The 20,744-nt window shown below is 46.9% G+C and overlaps 1 protein-coding gene across 42 annotated transcripts in view; it reads right to left on the reverse strand.

Moving 5' to 3' along the window:
• Window positions 1-20,744, reverse strand: part of ZMYND8 (zinc finger MYND-type containing 8) — a 148,771-nt gene that overhangs the window by 21,398 nt on the left and 106,629 nt on the right. For 24 of the 42 annotated variants that reach the window (XM_063659273.1, XM_063659276.1, XM_063659282.1 and 21 more), the window contains 4 exons: window positions 18,806-18,958; window positions 15,522-16,031; window positions 8,283-8,663; window positions 5,844-6,034 (listed from right to left, as the gene is read on the reverse strand). In XM_063659273.1, the coding sequence (XP_063515343.1) occupies window positions 5,844-6,034; window positions 8,283-8,663; window positions 15,522-16,031; window positions 18,806-18,958 (1,235 nt within the window). The remainder of the gene's footprint in view (window positions 1-5,843; window positions 6,035-8,282; window positions 8,664-15,521; window positions 16,032-18,805; window positions 18,959-20,744) is intronic. The other 18 variants (XM_063659293.1, XM_063659288.1, XM_063659296.1 and 15 more) reach the window with 1 other exon arrangement.

Genomic DNA, 20,744 nt, shown 5'->3' on the forward strand with positions numbered 1-20,744 from the left:
TTACCATGTTGGTCAGGCTGGTCTTGAACTCCTGACCTCAAGTAATCCACCCACCTCGGCCTCCCAAAGTGCTGAAGCCACCGTGCCCGACCCCCAGATGTCTCTTATTTGGCCAGCATAGTAGGTTCGAGAGAGGGATTACTTTGTTTTGGTTTTCCATTATTTCCCCTCAAAAAACCAGCACCACTTTACTGAGGTATACGCAAGTACTATACCATTCATTCATTTAAAGTATACAATTCAATGGCTTTTAGTACCTCAGAGTTGTGTATCTATCACCACAATCATTTCATTACCCTGAAAACAAAATCCCACTCCCCCAGCCTTAGTCTTCACCTCCCGGTATCCCATCCCCTCCTCCCCCAGCCCCTGACAACCACTGATCTGCCTTCTGTCTCTCCGCATTTGCTCAGTCTGGACATGTCATATAAACGGAATCACACAACTCAAGGTCCTCTGTGACTCGCGCATCCGTGCTGCAGCAGGCAGCGGAACTTCATTCCTTTTTATAGTCCATTTTATAGATATGGCTGGTTTGTCATTTTAATGCCTTCAGTCAGGACACTGTCTTTGCGGTTCATTTCCCATCTTCTGTTTCTTTAACTATCTGACCCCTGAAGGCATCAGCCAGTTGGTGACATCAGCTAAGGTCCCTGCAGCAGGCACCCAGGGATTTGCTGACTGAGTATGTTCGTAGGAGGAATTTCTCTTCTACCTCCCACCTGCCAGCTGACCCTTCCCCATCACAGCAGAAAGAGGAGGGGACAAGAGATCAGGCTCTGTCTCAGGCCTGGCTTGACTGGTGCTGGGTCTCTCCAGTGCTTTCTAGATGCCCCAGTTCAGGGAGAAGGCGGGACAAAGAGCAGCCTCCTATCTGATGTCTCACTATCCATTGCCTCTAAGCCTCGGTTTCCCCACAAAAAAACAAGAACTACATGCCCCCCTGGTAGGGTGTGCACGAGGATTAAATGAAAAAAAAAAACACGCAAAGACTGCGGCTCATTACCTGCCACGGAGTAGGTGTTCATAAAGAAATACCCATTCATCTTATTTTTAAACAAAAAGAAATTCATGTAAGTATGCAATTGCGTAATTGCTGCCAACCCCCAAAATAGTAAGCCCAAATTCGCCCCAAAATGGAGTAAAATGAATAAAATCTCTGTTGAGATTTCTGCTCCTGGCTTGCTGCGGAGCCCACACCAGGCCGTTGCCAGCAAAAACACTCTGCGCTTTCCACGGCTTTGCAGCCCTCCTGCACTTGCCTCCTTGCTCTGTTGCACTCACCGTGTCCATTTTAAAAATTACAACTAAATGGCTTTATAAGAAAACTTTAAAAAGTGGGTGAAATTCAATACATTGCTAATGTAATGGTCACATTCCATTTCAAAGATATCATGCATTCGTGGACTGCCTTTTACTCTTAACTTCCAAATACAGCAAAGACTTCAACATCGGTAAAGAACACCACTTTGCCGAAACACACAGAACTGTGTCTTCCACTCCAGGTCAACTCAGAGACGGGAAAAGTTCATCAGCTCCCAAAAAATGTCACTGTGTTCATTTTTTTTAACTTCAAAGAAAACGCCTATCAAAAAGTCATTCCTAGATAGGCACAGTGGCTCACGCCTATAATCCCAGCACTTTTGGGAGGCCGAGGCAGGCGAATCACCTGAGGTCAGGAGTTCAAGACCAGCCTGGCCAATATGGTGAAACTCCATCTCCAGTAAAAATACAAAAATTAGCCGGGTGTGGTGGTAGGCACCTGTAATCCCAGCTACTTGGGAAGCTGAGGCGAGAGAATCACTTGAACCTGGGAGGCAGAGTTTGCAGTGAGCTGAGATCACACCGCTGCGCTCCAGCTAAGAGTGAGACCTTGTCTCAAAATAAATAAATAAATAAATAAAGTTTTGCTGGAAGTGTCAAGGGGAGCTGGGGGCTGTGTTGCCTGAAGTCCCAGCTACCCGGGGAAGCCAAGGTGGGAGGGTCGCTTGAACCCAGGAGTGGCCAGCCTGGGCACCAGGGATAGACCCCAACTCTAAAAAAGAAAATTTTCTTTTAGTAACTTTTTAAAGAACAAAGGGGATGCAGAAGGTAACAGAATTAAAATGGCTGCAGGAGCTGAGAAAACAGACTTCCTGCGAACCATTAATCAGATCCACTCAGCAGGCCTCAGCTTTCCCATTCATAAGCAAACAGCTGGGACCAAATCAAGAGAAGGTGATGTAAGGACAACTGAAGGTAGAACAAGAGATCATTCAGGCAAAACCAGACACCTACTTAAATCACTAACAAAAAAATTACCCACTTTCAATTCTCTAATAATCCTACAGACTGCTTCTGCAAGAAGTCTCAGTTTGGTGCTGTTACGCCTTTAACACTTTCATGACAACCTCCCCCATGTTTTTTTGTTTGTTTGTTTGTTTTGAGACAGAGGAGTTTCGCTCTGTCCCCCAGGCTGGAGTGAAGTGGCGCAATCTCAGCTCACTGCAACCTCCATCCCCTGGGTTCAAGCAATTCTCCTGCTTCAGCCCCCTGAGTAGCTGGGATTATAGGTGCCTGCTACCACACCGGGCCAATTTTTGTATTTTTAGTAGAGATGGGGTTTTGCTATGTTGGCCAGGCTAGTCTCGAACTCCTGACCTCAGGTGATCCACCCACCTGGGCCTCCCAAAGTGCTAGGATTCCAGGTGTGAGCCACCACACCAGGCCATTTTTTTTTTTTTTTTGGAGACAGGGTCCCGCTCTGTCCACCCAGGCTGGAGTGCAATGATGCAATCACAGCTCACTGCAGCTTCGAATTTCTGGGTTCAAGTGATTCTCTCGCCTCAGCCTCCCGAATAGCTGAGACTACTGGCATGTGCCACCATGCCCAGCTAATTTTTTTTTATTTGTAAAGACAAGATCTCAGTGTGTTGCTCAGGCTGCTCTTAAACTCCTGGCCTCAAGTGATCCTCCCACTTGAGCCTCCCAAAGTGCTACAGTTACAGCCACTGGCTCAAACAGCCACACTGAATCCTAAGAGGAGTTTCTTATAAAAGTCGTGTGGCAACAGTTTGTGGACCATGAACATTTGTGGTCAGCAGGCTTGTCTGAAATGCACAAAGCAGCTCAAAGCCAGGTTAAGTGCACACTCTCTAAGGCCTGGCTGCTATCATTCAAAGTCCAGCTTTGCCGTTCACTAGCCTGTGACCCTAGACACACTGTGTAACCTCACTGGGCTTCAGTTTTCTCATCTATAAAATTGGGGTGATAACAGTACCTACACTTCATCAATTTGTCAAGAAGACTGAGTAACATACAAAACGTGCTTAGGACAGCATCTAGCCTAGAGTAAATGCTATGCAGACATATTGCTACCTTATGTGGTGGGAAGGCAAACTCTAAATGGGCTCCCGATGATCCCAACCTACTAATATTTTGTGCCCATCTGTAATCCCCTCCCTCTGACCTAGCAACTTGCTTCTACCCAATGGAATACAGCAAAGGTAATGGGGTGTCACTTCTGTGATTGGCCTAAGTAAGCCTGTGACTTCCATCTTGCCAGCAGGCTCTCTCCATTGCTGGCTTTTGAGACAGAGTTTCACTTTGTCGCCCAGGCTGGAATGCAGTGGCAAGATCTCGGCTCACTGCAACCTCCACCTCCCAGGTTCAAGCAAGTCTTGTGTACCAGCCTCCTGAGTAGCTGGGACTACAGGCGCACACCATCATGCCAGGCTCATTTTTTGTATTTTAGTAGAGACAGGATTTCACGATGTTGCCCAGGCTGGTCCTGAACTCCTGAGCTCATGCAATCCACCCACCTCAGCCTCCCAAAGTGCTGGGATTACAGGTGTGAGCCACCATGCCCAGCCTCCATCGCTGGTTTTCATGAAACAAGCTGCCATGCTGGGGAGGCCCACATGGCAGGGAACTGAGAGTGGCCCAGGCCACCAGCCCTCAAGAAGTGAATCTTGCCCGCCACCACGTAAATGACCTTGAGAGTGGATCCTTTCCCAGTTTAGCCTTTGTGTGAGTCCCAAACCCTTGCAGACACCATGACTGCAACTGCAAGAGATCCTGAAGCGGAGAGCCCCGTAGAGCTGTGCTCAGATTCCTGACCCACAAACACTGTAGGATAATAAAGATGTGTGCTGTTTAAAGCTGCTAAGTTTTGTGGTAATTTGTTCTGCAGCAATAGATAACAATTACACCTACACAGAAGAAATAAAAAGAAACATGACCAATGAAAACTCATTTGTGTAAAAAAAAATTCATATATATTTCTCTCACCATTCAGAATTTTAAAAGATTCCTCTTCCCTTAACCCAATATAATAAAGCTAATTCTTTATTATTAAGACTATAAGAATTTTAGAAACAGGCTGGGTGTGGTGGCTCACACCTGTAATCCCAATGCTTTGGGAGGACTAGGCAGGAAGATCACTTGAGGCCAGGAGTTTGAGACCAGCCTGGGCAACAAAATGAGACCCTGTTTGCATTTTTTAAAAAGAAAGAATTCTAGAAACAACTATCCTCAATTATTTTCATCCATTCTAAAAACTAGAACTGTTTACTCATCAGTATTAGTAATCTACTCATCAGTAAAGAATAAATTATTACCTACTTAATTTACTAAATAATCTCAGTAGATTATAAATCAATAGCTATTATTAAGTTATTGATAATAATTGAAGCCAATAAAAAGAAAGCCCAACTATGTGTCCGGCACTTACTGCATGCCAGGCATTGTTCTAGGCCTTGGCAGTGAGCAAAACAGACAAAAATCCCTGCCTTTGTGGAGCTGACATTCTGGTGGTGATTACTACTACCGCAGTCTAATGACAAGATACACAGCACATCAGTCCAGCGCACTCTCACATGACGCTGAGAACTGCAGATGGTATCTACCTGAATTCAACAATGACCATAAAAGCACTTGGCAGGCCGGGCGCGGTGGCTCACACCTGTAATCCCAGCACTTTGAGAGGCCGAGGTGGGTGCATCACCCGAGGTCAGGAGTTTGAGACCAGCCTGGTCAACATGGCGAAACCCCATCTCTACTAAAAAAATACAAAGATTAGCCAGGCGTGGTGGCGCGTGCCTGTAGTCCCAGCTACTTGGGAGGCTGAGGCAGGAGAACTGCTTGAACCCAGGAGGTGGAGGTTGCAGTGAGATGAGATTGTGTCACTGCACTCCAGCCTGGGGGACGGAATGAGACTCCATCTCAAAAAAAAAAAAAAAAAAAAAAAAAAGCACTTGGCAAATTAAGAGAAAAAAAGGGGCCTGTGCTGAGACAGTGCCCATGAGTTCACCCACAACAGACAATCCTGCCCACCATGCCACTTAATGGGGACTGTGCCCCAGAGGGCAGGAGACGGGGGAGAGGGAGTCCCCTTGGTCCCCCTCCCCATCCATCTTGATTCCTGGAAAAATCAAAGTGTGGGCATCTCACCTTGCCAGTCTCATATTTAAGTCTCTGTCACTTCTGCTCCACATGCAAAGCTCTAAATGCAAACCAAACCCCTGGTCAGCTGTTCACTGAAGGATCAGTCATGTGTTCCAGTGCCTTAATGAGTGACTTGAATTCTCGAAGGTAATTCTGATTATATGTCATTTGCACTTTATGAACTGACTTTAGAATCTAAGCCCACTTGGGGTAAGATTCAGTCCATTCTACGTTTCTCCGTTAGACCCAAATTAAAGAATGTGGTCTTGGAGATTCTGTTTTTAAAAAAAGGGTCTTCCCTCCTAACCACTCCCTAAAGCCTGAAAGGTTAAGATGCTCGCACTTCCCCTCGGGAGACTAAGGTTCTGGCATCTTGCCAGGTGTCTGCCGTCTCCACGGTAGCTCTCCCATCCACTCACTTTGCTAGTGTACTTGGCAATATCAGCGGCGACATCAGCTGAGGCAGTGGCGATGGGCAGGTCAGCGTTGACTGAGGACACAAGGGTGCTCATGGACCCCGAGCTGGTGACCAGGGGCGATGACTGTGTGCTGGTCACCAGGGTGATGGTGGACGTGGATGGGCTCTGTGTGATCTCCTTCTGCTGGACAGCTAGGAAGGCAAAGCATCCTGATTACCCCAAGTGGGAAGGACCCGTCCCAGCACAAAGCTGTGGTGTAGAAGCAAAGCCCCTAATAGACATCCTGAGAACTTTCCTACTTTTAAATGACAAAGATGCTCCCCTTGACCAAACTCTATCCAGGTTTCTCAACTAGGCCCTAACCTTGGCCTGGAAAGACTTGAGCAAACATTGACAGTTTCTAAGAGCTCAAGAGTGCATGCTAGGATGACCCCAACCCCCTCTTAAAGTGCCTGCCTGGGAAAACTCAATGCTGGCAAAAGAACTGACAGTTTTGTTCCAGCCAGCACCTGAAGACAGGACCTCAGCATCCCAGTCTCTATGGGAGAGTAGGGGCCCGACTTCATGAAGTGCCTGTTAGCAAATCGAGATGTTTAACTTCCCTGACTCTACTGAGGCCCAACTCGCTCCCATCCCTACTCCCTCGTTCTCCCTTTAAAATGTCCAGTCACCCCTGTACAAATCAAAGTTAATTTCAGCTTATGCTAGACTCTTGCCCCTATTACAGTAGCATATTACCAATTTAAATCGGTCTTTACCCCCTTTAACTAGACTCCACTTTGGCGTAAGACAATCTGAAGCAATGAGCCACTTTTTGGCAGTGCTTTTTTTTTTTTTGACACAGTCTCACTCTGTCGCCCAGGCTGGAGTGCAGTGGCGCAGTCTTAGCTCACTGCAACCTCTACCTCCGAGGTTCAAGGGATTCTCATGCCTCAGCCTCCTGAGTAGCCAGGGTTACAGGCATGTGCCATCATGCCCGGCTAGTTTTTTTTTTTTTTTTTTTTTTTCCCCATTTTAGTAGAGATGGGGTTTCACCATGCTGGCTGGGCCAGTCTTGAACTCCTGGCCTCAAGTGATCTGCCTGCCTTGGCCTTCCAAAGTGCCGGGATTACAGGCGTGAGCCACCACACCCGACCCTCTTCTTGGTAGCAATTAAACTCCCCTGGGGAAGCCTCCTGCTTACGAGATATGAAGACAGAAGACAGGAAGCCGCAATCCCAATCTCAAATATCCTAGACTCGGCTTTGCCCCACCAACTTTTTAAATAGCAAGATTAATCCAACTGTACTCTCAATTTTGCCTGGCCAATTTTTCAGGACCCACTCCCTTGCCATCTTTGAAGGGTTTCACTGGGGGCCAATTCAAGACCTGGCCACCTTTCAATCTCACATCCTGCTGCTCATGAGACCCACTCACAGGGGCGCACTCACTATGAGTTTCAGTTGAAGAACCCAGCCTTTGAGGATCTAGATGCAGGTTTCCTGGTAGAAAGAGATCTACATCAATGCTCACAAAAGCCAGGCAAACTGGTACCAACCAGTCAGATCAGCACTGTGTTTGGCCTAATTTCAGCTCCAGATGGAGCCTCCTGCAGGACTGGTGGGAGTTCTGATTCTGCAACTTCAGCAAGTGGTTCTTGAGGCTGGCTCATCTTTTGTGTGTGACGAATCTCCAGTTACTAAGGTAACCTTCGCTATCAACTTTTCACACTGTACTTTTTCCAAAATAACTCCAAGAGGTTCCCTCATGTGCACAAGGAAATTTATACAAAAATATTCACTGCAGCACTGCTCACAGTAGAAAAAAAACTGAAAGCAATCTAAATGCCCATTAGTAGAGGAATGCTTTAAATAAACTATGGAATACTATGCAGCAGTCCAAAAGAACAAGGCAGGGCTGTATGTGCTGACATGGATGGACCTCCAAAACATGCTGATGGGTGGGAAAAAAAAAAGCAAGTATGGTACCATTTTTATGTTTTAAAAAAGAAAAAAAGGGGAAAAAAAGGACTAATTTTATGGCATCATATACATGACGCGCACATATATACATACAGATATGTATATATACATATACATGCATACATGGATAGAAAAGCTTTTACAACGGTTGATACTGGCCACTGTGGAAGCGAAGAGAATGAAATGGAAGGTAAACGGGATAACAGACTTTTATGTAAAACTTTCTGCCCCCTTTTTAAGGAGAATATATGCATGTATCATTTATAAAATGAACAAAAAAAACTTTTTGAAAATAAAAAAGCAAGTAGCAAAACAGTTTTTAAAAATAATGCCAAATGGAATGAGCAAGGGCTTCAAGATACAATGGCCAGGAAACAAACGAGAACTAAAAAAAAAAACAAAAGAGCAATGACTTTCTCCTGTCGATGTGGCAAAATGGGAGCGGGCGCCACGGAGAACAGAAGGGGAGGCTCGGTACCTTTCACAGCCTGTCTGGTCTGATATCTCGTCCCCTGGGAAGACTGAGGCTGCTGCTGCTGGTTTTGCTGCTGCTGCTGCTGCTGCTGACGCTGCATCTTCTGCATGTGCCACTTTTGGGAGGACGTTTGAAACTTACTTGATGAGTTCCACACGACCCGCTGCACGGCCGGGGCAGTCTCCTTCGGTAAAAGCGGCCTCTGCTTTTTCACCGGGCTTCCTGTGGCGGCGGGGGCCGGGGCCGTGACGGTGACCGTGGAGGACGTGCTGGTGGTGGCTGTGGCGCCAGCCGCGGAAGTTTGGGCGGAAGAGCGGGTGAGCACCGGCGTTTCCGGGGGAGAATGGCTGCCCGCCGTCGTGGATGGTGGAGTTTTACCTACAACTAGCCAATGCATGAAGAAAAAACAAACAAAAACCGGATTTCACTCAGGTTCGCCTGCAGGGTCTTGACGCCAGCAAGTTCTGGGTAAAACCTACAAAAGCTAGAAATGCCGAACCAATTCGACGTGCCAAGCACACCGCGCTGGAGGAATACATTCTCACCTAACTCTGAGGCCACTTCTGCTGCGTCTTCCATCTCCGCGAGCAGCGGCCTCCTTTACTGAGCGCCGGCCCACATCTGAGATACAAGTCAAGACCTCTAGGGGAGAATGAGGCAAACAAGACCCGGCTCCTGCGCTCAAGCTCCCCTACACCTAGTGGACAATGTGGTGGGCGAACGGATTCAATGTTCACGCCCTTTTCGCAAAGTTAAAATCTAGTCGGCACCCTGAGAAAGGCCCAGCGGAAGTCAATCCAGACAGGAGGAGCAACTCTTTGGCTAGGGAACGTAGAAAGCAATACCTCCAAAGAGCCAGATGGCCTCCCAATGGCCAAAGCAGTAACACTCAATCACTCAGACAAGTATTCTTTTCATCTCTTCTGATTCCCTCCAGGACAAAGTTCGAAGGCGGTACTGATAGCTAGGACAATACCAGGAAAACAAATTCTGCCCCAAGGCCAGAACCTTCCCCCAACGCAATGGTACTGATCTAGGATTGAGTAACATTGCTTTGGTTTTGATTGGATTTATTCCTATCACCAGCTTTTATGTATACTGTGCGCTACTGTTCTTATTGGGTGGTGTTCAAGTCTAAAATGAGTTTATACTTGCAGATGCTTTTTGCAGGGGAAATTTTTTTACTAAAAAAATGAGGCCAAGCACGGTGGCTCACGCCTGTAATCCCAGCACTTCAGGAGGCTGAGGCAGGCAGATCACTTGAGGTCAGGATTTTGAGACCAGCCTGACCAACATGGGGAAACCCCGTCTCTATTAAGAATACAAAAAAAATTAGCCAGACGTGGTGGGAAACTGAGGCAGGAGAATTGCTTGAACCCAGGAGGCAGAAGTTGCAGTGAGCCGAGATCGCGCCACTGCACTCCAGCCTGTGAGAAAGAGTGAGTGAGCCTCCGTCTCAAAAGATATTACTAATAGGCCGGGTGCAGTGGCTCACGCCTGTAATCCCAACACTTTAGGAGGCTGAGGTGGGCAGATCACTTGTGGTCAGGAGTTCAAGACCAGCCTGGCCAACATAATGAAACCCCGTCTCTACTGAAAATACAAAAATAGCCGGGTGTGGTGGCACGCGCCTGTAGTCCCAGCTACTCAGGAGGCTGAGGCAGAAGAATCGCTTGAACTCGGGACATGGAGGTTGCAGGGAGCCGAGACCATGCCATTGCACCCCAGCCTGGGTAACAGGGTGAGACTCCGTCTCAAAATAATAATAATAATAAATGAAAAGTAAATAAAATGAGTTTATTTATTTATTGAGACGGAGTCTCACTGTCACCCAGGGTGGAGTGCAGTGGCACAAACTTGGCTCACTGCAACCTCCGCCCTCTGAGTTCAAGCGATTCTCCTGCCTCAGCCTCCCGACTACCTGGGATTACAGGCGCCTGCCACTGCACCCAGCTAATTTTTTTTATTTTTAGTCGAGACAGGGTTTCGCCATCTTGCCCAGGCTGGTCTTGAACTCCTGACCTCATGATCCATCCACCTCGGCCTCCCAAAGTGCTGGAATTACAGGCGTGAGCCACCATGCCCGGCCTGTTTTATTTTATTTTTTAAAGAGATAGAGTTTTGCTATATCACCCCGGCTGGGCTCAAGCGAGCCACTTCAGCCTCCCGAGTAGCTGGGACTATATGGGACGTGCTACCGTGTCCCGCTTTAAATTAGCTTAATTATATTTTTAAAGAATGAGATTCTTGGCCGGGTGCAGTGGCTCACGCCTGTAATCCCAGCACTTTGGGAGGCCGAGGCGGGCAGATCACGAAGTCAGGTGTTCGAAACCAGCCTGGCCAATGTGGTGAAACCCCATCTCTACTAAAGATACAAAAAATTAGCTGGGCGTGGTGGTGCGTGCCTATAATCCCAGCTACTTGGGAGGCTGAGGCAGGAGAATCGCTTGAACCCATGAGGCAGAGGTTGCAGTCAGCTGAAATCGCCCCCATTGCACTCCAGCCTGGGTGACAGGGCGAGACCCCATCTCAAAAAAAAAAAAAAAAAAAAAAAGATTCTTTAAATAAAAATATTGTCAAAAATTATACAAGCAGGACTTGAGAATGGGAAAGACAATGAATGTGAATGACTCAAGTTTGAAAAACGCTGCCATATGGAGTATGTCATCTTGGAGGAGCTGGGCTGGTGGGGAATAAAGGGTAGGATTTCAACAGGCGGAAAGTGAGAATCTGGAGGGAACAGCATCAGCCAAGATATGTCTAGGAATAGAGAGCATTTGGCTAAGTGAGGGCAGGCAGGGAGGAGGGGCTGGAAGGCAGGTTAGAGCCAGAAGCACTGAGCAGCAGGTAGAGGCGATTACCACTCGGGTGCTCATTTGTAAAGGTGGCTCAGTTATGGATGCACAGGCCTCAGCCCCCGGTTAGGTGAACCTGTGCCCCAGAGAGGATATCTGGGGAACAACACACACCACACCCAGGTACAAGCCAGCACCCCGATCTTGGACTATGCTCCCTGACATCAAACTCCTTTAAAGAAGGATTATGTCTGCTTTTTTTTTTTTTTTTTTTTTTTTGAGAGAGTCTTGCTCTGTCACCCAGGCTGAAGTGCAGTGGCGCGATCTCGGCTCACTGCAAGCTCTGCCTCCCGGGTTCACACCATTCTCCTGCCTCAGCCTCCCTAGTAGCTGGGACTACAGGTGCCCGCCACCACGCCCAGCTAATTTTTTGTATTCTTAGTAGAGGTGGGGTTTCACTGTGTTAGCCAGGATGGTCTCGATCTCCTGACCTTGTGATCCGCCCGCCTCAGCCTCCCAAAGTGTTGGGATTACAGGCGTGAGCCACCGCGCCCAGCCTATGTCTGTCTTTTTAAGATCAGCATTACCCAGAAAAAGACACGAGCTTGGTTACTCCAGCAAGGATTTTCATTCAGTAAGCTGTGGGTTTTAAGAAGCCAAGGAACGGAAGAGACAAGCTGACTATCCTGACTTCAGGGGGCGTTCTCAATGGTTATCGAGATGTTGCTGGCCCTCGTACTTCCCCAGAGAGGAGAATCCAGCCAAGCTGGTCGGCAAGAGCCTGGGGTGGGTCCAGAAGGAGAGCTTCCTGCAGTGAAGAACTCCGATGCTTCCAGGGCCACCTGCCAGATATGGGGCACAGTCCCCACCTCTTCCAGGTGCAGATGAGGTGTTGAACTGGGTCCTTCTAAGAGGAGGGCAGGGGGCAGTGCCTTAGCAGAGCTTCTAACCCGCGTAAGTGCCTTCAATGCCTTCCTTTCCTGCCACATCACCAAAAAATATACTGTTATTGTTGATTAGCTAGCCTGTCTCCCCACCTTAAGGGCAACGCAAAATGGTCGTTTTCTCTCTCCTGATTTGCAAAAGCAAACAGCCAGCAGGGCAGAGGGGTTACTGCTCTTCAGTGATCACAGCTGGCTGTCTGCCAAATAAAGAACTGGAGTATACAATCCGATAAGATTCCAGGCTCAAAATTGTTTGAAGTTATTTAGATACCAAAATATTTAAATTTCCAGGAATCCTGATGGTTTATGGAGACAAAATGAGGCTATAGGAAATTTCATTTGTCCCAGAAATTTGGAGTACATAATCAATCACCTGTAGCGGAAAAAAAAAAAGGGTGAATTTTTTTTAAAGCGTCAGCACCTGAGAAGCTGCCCTATCAAATTAACCTACTTAATTCCTGAATTTGTCACTGGTCACTGTTTTTCATTTATAAAGCAAGGACTTTTTAAGAGAAAAATTAGCATCCCTTTTGTAGAAGGATGGAAATTACTGATGTGCCAGTGAAAGCACAGCAAAGAGTCTAAGTGCGCTCTCTTTGCTTCTGTTCTGAGGTTATTAGCTATAAAAGCTGTTTTGCCATCTGAAGATTCATATTCTACCCATAAGCTGCATCCCTAGGGGAAGGTAAGCTGGAGGTCACAACAGCGCAATCCAAAATGCCCTTCACTTACTAAACTCTTAAGTGAAAACACATCATTGAAAAGATGCTCTCTGGCGGAGTCTGACACGAGAATTTTTCAAGACCCAAACCACCATCAGCTCTGAATTTAAGATCAATTGTTTTTGCCCCAAGCCTTAGGAAGCTGCTCTAACTGAATTGTGTTTTAGAATCATCTTCAGCTTAATTGTCCACCATCTACTAAAGCTTCCTGGAGAAATTCCCTTCAGACATCAATGTGAGGAAGAGTTCTACTTCTTTTAATCAACTAGAATGGTTTTTTGTTTTTTTGGAAAGTATGAGATCTTCTAAGGTACTGTGTTTCCCATTCTGCTTTCAGAGCCAACTTCCCTAACTCTGAAGGTTGAAATAGTACAGATTTCTGTATAAAACCTTTCCCCAGACCACTTGCTATTCTACCTTCATTTTACTTTTACATGGATGTCTTTATTTTCATCTTGTTTCATATGGTTATGTATCCTTGTCAATCTGTTGCAAATTCTTTCTGGAAGAGGTAGGGGCACAAAACCAATCAATCAAAAGATCTGTTCCAGAAAGAAAGAACAGTATAAATATGTCATTCATAGGAGCACTGCCATCTGCACCCAAATATTCCTACGATCCTCATGAAATAAATGCTACTCCTATTGTTCTCTGCAACAACAGAGACAGTCTCTCAAACCCCAATCCACAACATACTCATATTTTTCAGAGGCCATCTATAAATCTAACAGATGGGTCGGGATGGTTTGATGGCCTATCCTCCCTCCCTTATGTAACTGTCTCTCTCTCTTCCTCCACTATACCTCTCAGACATTCTCTTTAGCTGAACTGCAGGAATCCTCTCTCACTCTGACAGCTGAGGTTCCAGAGCAGCCCAGGTTGACCATAACCACAGCAGAAAGATTCTCAAGGCCCATCCCTGACTTGCTTTAAGCCACCAGACAATGGAAACCCCAAAGGACATGGAGTTACATCTTATTTAAGGGTTTGATTGACAAGTTAGCTCCTGATAGAAGTTAGGCACAGTCAAGATTTAAACCTGGCTATCCCTTAAGTCATTCCCCACATACATAAGGTTTTATGGCTACAACCTGTAATTTGTCCTTGGGCAATGTTTCTTCTGGGCCCTCAGTTAATTCTTCAGTATCTTTATTGAGCATGTTGAATCCTCTAACCTACTTGCCAAGCCAACTGAAAAATGTGCTGAATACTTTGTCAGTGGGAAGGACATCCTTCCAATCATCCCCACACTCCTTTTGGAGGGCTTGTTAACATGCCCAGGCTGCACTAGGCTGTGGGGTAGTCACTGCTGGTTCAGAATATAACAGTAGCCTCTGAGACTCAGGGGATATTTGGCAATATTTGATTGCCACATTTGTGACTGCCACAACTGAGCAGGTAAGGCTGCCATCTGGCTGGTAGAGGCCAGGGATGCTGGAAAACATCCTCCAAAACACAGGACTAAGAATTATCCAGGACAAACTGTCAGAAGTGCAAGGTTGTGAAACTCTGGGCTCAGTTAAGTTAAATGCAAATAAGATTAAAAGCCCATAAGGCCAGACACAGTAGCTCATGCCTGTAATCCCAGCACTTTGGGAGGCCGAGCCGGATGGCTCACCTGAGGTCAGGAGTTTGAGACCAGCTGGCCAACATGATGAAACCCTGTTTCTACTAAAAATACAAAAATTAGCCAGGCGTGGTGGCAGGTGCCTGTAATCCCAGTTACTTAGGAGGCTGAGGCAGGAGAATCACTTGAACCCGGGAGGCGGAGGTTGCAGTCAGCCAAGATTGTACCATTGTACTCCAGCCTAGGCAACAAGAACCAAATTCTGTCCGCCCCCCCAAAAAAGCCAATACACATATCCACCATACTCCCTTTTCTAGTGCCCTAAGAAGCACTCAGTATTCTGGCACCAATCACCCAAATACTGTCCCACTACTGTAAGAAAATACACTTGGAAATGCCTAGGTGGCATGAAGGGAGGAAAGCAAAGCTGAAATCATCAAAACCTTTGAAATGAACACTTCTCTTTTTTTGGAGAGGGAGTCTTGCTCTGCCACCCAGACTGGAGTGCAGTGGCGCAATCTCAGCTCACTGCAACCTCCGCCTCCTGGGTTCAAGCGATTATCCTGCCTCGGCCCCACGAGTAGCTGGGATTACAGGTGCCTGCTACCACGCCCGGCTAATTTTTGTATTTTAGTAGAGACAGGGTTTCACTATGTAGGTCAAGCTGGTTTTGAACTCCTGACCTCAAATGATCCACCCGCCTCGGCCTCCCCAAGTGCTGGGATTACAGGCGTGAGCCACCATGCCCAGCTTGAAATGAACACTCCTAACCATTTGAGACTTGTCAAAAGAGAACGAGATGTCTGTGGAATGGAGCACTGAAGGACCATTTGACAAGATGCAAATGTTAACAAACACTCTGGGGAAATAAATGAGCATATTGGAAAAGAAGCTCCTCAGACTAAAAATGACTTGGTCACTAAAAGTAACCATCATTTTCTAAGAGACTTCTCTTTCTGTACTTAAAATCAATCATATTGGATACCGAGCAGGTTAAAGGTAGGTAGGCCCATGTTTGAGTCCAGGTCCTGTTCTGTGACTAGCTAGGTAACCTTAAACCAAACACAGCTTCACTGTGCCTCTCTCTCAGTGTGTTAGAGGGTCACATAACTTCTGATTTGTTTCTTTAAGGGTCACATAACTTTTGATAGTCAGTGTACGAGGTAGGATTCTAAACCAAATTAAGAAAACTGGAAACAGATACAATCACTTACCATCCTGTTTGGGAGACGGTTCTTTGGGTTCCTTCTTATTTTTTCGACCCTCCCGCCCAGAATGGTCTTCTCCTAAATCTATGACAAGTTCGCTCTCTGAATCAGAGTCCAGGCCCAAATGGACTGTTGGGGAATCCGTCTCATCTTTTCCCTTCAGTTTATCCTTTGTGGGGTGAGGTGAAGGTTTTGCCTTTTCGGAAAAGTCCTTCTCAGGCTCAGGGCTGGCCTTGTCCTTGACTGCTCCAGGGTCTGCCTTCTCGCTGGCTGGTGATGTGCTTTTCAGCTCCTCTTTAATCTCCACTGGGTTTGTAGGCTTGGGCTTTTTTTTAACAGCAGATGGCTCTTTGTCCATCCGACAACCCTCTTTGTCCTCTGTGTCTTCTGGCTCGTTCTTAGACTTCTGCTCATCATCACTGATATACTCACTATCGCTACTATCTGACTTCTCAGAATCCTCCGAATCGCTGTGCTCTACGGCCGTATAGACATCTTCCGAGATTTCATTTATGCCTAAATTCAAAAAGAAAACCCAGCATGTGGCGTAGTCACAAAATAAAGAGCAAGATGAAAAATGCAAACATTTTTCCACACCAAATGCTGGAATAAGAAAAGCACGTTTCAAATCACATCACATTGGCCTAAATGGGGCCAGTAATAAACTCAAGTGGCAACTGGCTACGGCTGCCAAGTGGTACTTGCTTTGGGAGAGGGTTTTGGTTGTTAACATTCAAAGGAGACACGGGACCTACCAACAGAAATTTTAAATTTATATGGCACTAATTTATGTGGTGCCAAATTTTTGCAACGTTGATAACTAATTGGGATTATTGAGAATGAGAGGGCTGGAAGGGAACAGCAGGGACAAGCTGTTCAAACTGATCCAATTTACAGATTAGAAAACAGAGGCCCAGGGATATCACCTGCCCTAGGACACAAGACAGAGGCCAGGCCAGAACCCCGGGTTCCTGGCTCCCCACCAACACTCTTCTCTTGGGTTTCCAAAGCATTAAAGTTCTTGATGCTTTGTGTCTAGGCCAAAGGAAATAAGCCAAAGCCTTAAAGCAGAGGTTGCAAACAGCCCACAAGCCACATCTACCTTGCAGACATGTTTCATGGGAGAGGCACTGGTTTGGCCCACAGGGTATCTTGTCTGCTTTTAATTTATAAATGTGTTGTCCAACTCACAAATCAGGAAATTTCATATAGAAATCAAAGCAGGGGATTCTGATGAAAGAGCGGAAAATTTAGCCGCTCTGGGTCACCAGCCTGCCAGGCATTGGCTGGGACAGGAAAGCCACTGGCTCCTCTAGGCGGGGGACACACTTGTTTCCAGGTGACCCGGGTGCCCAGCCCTCCCTCTTGTTCCCTGCACTCGTGGAAAGTCAACTGGCACTCGGTGTGCGTTGCTCTTCCACTGGTAAAGGAGTCAGGAGAAAAGTCATATACTTCTGTCTCTTTCAAAAGGGAGAAGCACAAACTAGCAGGTGTTTCACACACACAAACAAAAACAGGCAAAAGCACATTTCTAACAATAGTTCCATTTAACCCATTTACGGCTCCTGCTCCCAACCATATGTTATGCCATCATACTGTAGGTAATAATACTATATCCTAAACTTTTAGAAAGAGGAAAGAAAACCCAATCAAGTCTGTGCAATCTCTTCATTCTAGAGCAATGGCCACTGTGAATGGTGCCACTGTCCAACCTGGACACACCAAAAAGAAACCTGCAAAAGTACCAGAGCCATGAACAGCCCAGGGCATGGGGGATCAGCAGGATCACTGGGGAATGTGTCTGCCTCCACCAGGGCTCAATCAAAAACACAAGTCGAGCCAGGCATGGTGGTGCACACCTGTGGTCCCAGCTACTCAGGAGGCTGAGGCAGAAGAACTGCTTGAACCCAGGAGTTCAAGGCTAGCCAGGGCAACACAGGAAGAACACAAGCCAAAATACAAACACCCAGATCTGGTATAATTCTGGGATCCTAGGCTTGTGCTACTGGTAGGTAATGATTGGAAACAAGAAGGAAAAGTGTAGCCACATATGTGATAGGAAAAGCTTGGGTACTGGAGTCCAAAGGATATGAATTCAAATCCTGCTTTTCTGTTTTTATTACTGGTGTGACCCTGAACAAGTTATTTATCTCTCTGAGCCTCAGTTTCTCTATCTGCAAAATGGGACTGATAAAAGTATCAACCTCCCAAGACGATCTATATGCAGTGCTTAGCAGTGTCCAAGGAAACACTCAGTAAATGGAAATAATAAAATTCTTATTAGCAATAAAAACAAATCAAGAGTTGGGCCAGCTGCATGGAAGGACCCAAGAGGATTATTTAAACGACATGCCAAATTTCACCCATGCCACCCAATGTCCCCACCAAATAGGCAACCCAACGGGAACTGCTGTCCTCTGGACAGCCCCAGATAGTCCCTAACTCTAGCTGCTTTCTCACCTGAAGGTGCAGAGCACCCACTGACACTCAGAGGAGCTTGCTCTCCAGAGGCCCAGCCATCCCCCACTTCTTTACAAATGCCCTCCTAGCTTTACTTATTCAACAAACATTCCAGAGCATCTACCCTGTGCACAGACCAAGTACCATAGAGAAGGCAAATCCTCATAAAACGGCCTCCCTGCCCTCAAGGAGCTTGGAGCTTCCAGTCTAGATTGGGAGGGACACCCCCACACAAAGGGACCATTGCTACTTCCGAGCAATAAAGTACCAAAGGAGGAGGGCAGATGGGGAGGGCAGTCAGGGGAGACTTCCTGGAGGAGGTGAGATCTGAGCTCAGCCTCACAGAAGGCAGGATCCAGGTAGGCAGTGAAGGCAGGCAGCACAGGGAAGAGGAAGGAAGGCAACAGCTACAGAAGCAGGGTTTGCCTGGTGGGGAGGAGACCAGTCTGGAGGGAAAGGATTTCGTGTCGGACACCTGCAGAAAACACTCGCTACTCATGTGGAGACACTGAAGTGTACTGAGGAGAGCAGAGGCAAACTCAGAGGATCCTAATTCTGCTTGCAAACCTTGATGATTCAAACCTGTATCTCGAGTTTCCACGCTGCTTTCACCAAAGAATAAACTGATGAGTTCAAAGAGCCCTGAATTAACTAGCAAGTCTGAAGTCTTTTGCCACGAGTGGAAATATATTTTAGCTGAGCAAATAGTTCAACGTTAAAGCAGCTGCTAAAAGCAGCCAGGATTCAACCTTGATTTCATCCAGGTGGTATCCCTACCAGTAATGATAACAATGATACTGCTGGAAAAAAAAACAAAACCAAAGATATACCTAATTGTGCTTTGCAACTCTCTATGGTCTTGTCAAGATTCAGCTGGAACCTGCTACGAATCTGGCGCTTGGGAGAGATGAGAGGAACAGGGGTGGACTGTTGCTGGACCGACTCGCTCAGCTCCTTCAAATCCATCTCAGCTTTGCTTCGATCTGAAAGAGACCATCACACCCTCGTAAGACCAGGCACACACCATGCTCATCACGGAGCTTCATCCTTGCAAAGTCAGAGCAAAACATACATTTTAGAACATGGGGGAGGGGGAGATACTTTGTCATTTGTCCCAACAATATCATCTGCTCAACCAAATGGGGTGACATGAAGATAATGGCCCGCGTGAACACGTTTGGCAGGTTTAAGCAGTCCACTGAACAATCGTCTGGGTGACTTTCAATATTTAAAATGGACAATCCCAGCCAGATGGCTCAGTCTGTGGAAGTCAACATCATTAGGGACCCTCCAAAGACAAAGGTTACAGGCAGATATTCAATCTCAATTTCAGTGAACAAAGCAACACTGAGCCTGGTCAGGGTGCACCTGTAATTTCAGGTCCAGATTGAAGAGGACTTATATCCAAGAAAGACAGCGACCCCCTCGAAAACACCCTGATAATTGGGGGCCCTAAATCCCTATTTGCCACAGAGGCTTCATTTTTCATTCTCAGTGGACCTAGTCTGGGGTGGAAACTAGAAAGGGCGGGGAATATAAGATAGGCAGACCTTCCACCCAGTGTGCTGTGGCTCACAGCATCTATGTGAGGCAAGGGGAACAGATTAGCTCTGGATACTCAACCTCTGTCTAACAGGTCTCGCTCAAGTAAGAATCCAAGGTCCTCAGCGTAGTTCCCAGGCAGAGGCCTCTGGGGGGTGACTCAGGCCGGAGGTCCTATCCCCTCACTTCTGCAAGGGCTCTTTGTAGGACCAGCAGGACGGGTTCCAAAGTCAGTGAGCTTACATTTCTTGGATTCCTTTCCCACCGACTCCAGCACCCCCAAAATATTAAGTTTCAGTGACTGCAAAGGTCCAGAAAGCAACAAGCGAACTGCAGGTGGGGCCTACTGTCCTCCACTGTGCCTGCCACCCTCTGGCATCCCCTCCAACCCACCCAAAGCAGAGTGTGGGGCATCTGTCCTACTCCAGCCGATCCCAAAAAATAGGTCAGAAAGCAGGTGGAATCCAATCAACCCACAAAGAGAAGCCACCTCTGAGCCTGTTCCCAACAGCTATCAGCTTGCTCCCTGGACTTCGTGCTTCATCTCCCTGCTCCCTCCACACCTCAGGCCACCTCCGTTCACTGGGCTGTGAAAGAGGCCCCGGAATCTAATCTGAGAGCTGGGCTGGAAGCGCTGTTTAAAGCCATCACTCTCTCCTACCTTTTTCCTTTGGCCTGACCCAACCACTTTCCTGTTCACACCGTAAGGGAGAGTCCTCAAACACTGCATACCCAGAAATCAGCTCCTTCAAAGTAACCAGAAGCAGCCTCCCAAAAGCCCCACCCAATCCACTCACAGGTGACCAGAAGCAATAAATTGCTCCAACTTAATTTTATCAGCCCCCAGGATAAGATTAGAAAGGGGTCTTTTCCCAGCCAGGTGTGGTGGAATGCACCTGTAGTCCCAGCTACTCAGGAGGCTGAGGCAGGAGAATGGCCTGAGCCAGGAGTTAGTGTCTGTACTGAGCTATGATCACGACACTGCACTCTAGACTGGGAGACAGAGCAAGACTTTTTTTTTTTTTTGGAAAAAAAAAAAGAGAGAAGAGATGAGTCTTTTCCTAAATCACACTTACAGACTGCCCCTCCCAGACCCAGGGAGATTCCAGAAGTGAGTGCTCAAAGCAAGCAGAGACACTATCCCTGTAATTCAAGAAAAATACCAAAAACAGTATCTGTGTGTGTGCATGCATGTGTATGTACATACACATGCACACTGATCAGGGC

The sequence above is a fragment of the Pongo pygmaeus genome, chromosome 21 (assembly GCF_028885625.2).
Source record: "Pongo pygmaeus isolate AG05252 chromosome 21, NHGRI_mPonPyg2-v2.0_pri, whole genome shotgun sequence".
In the NCBI taxonomy this organism is placed as follows: domain Eukaryota; kingdom Metazoa; phylum Chordata; class Mammalia; order Primates; family Hominidae; genus Pongo; species Pongo pygmaeus.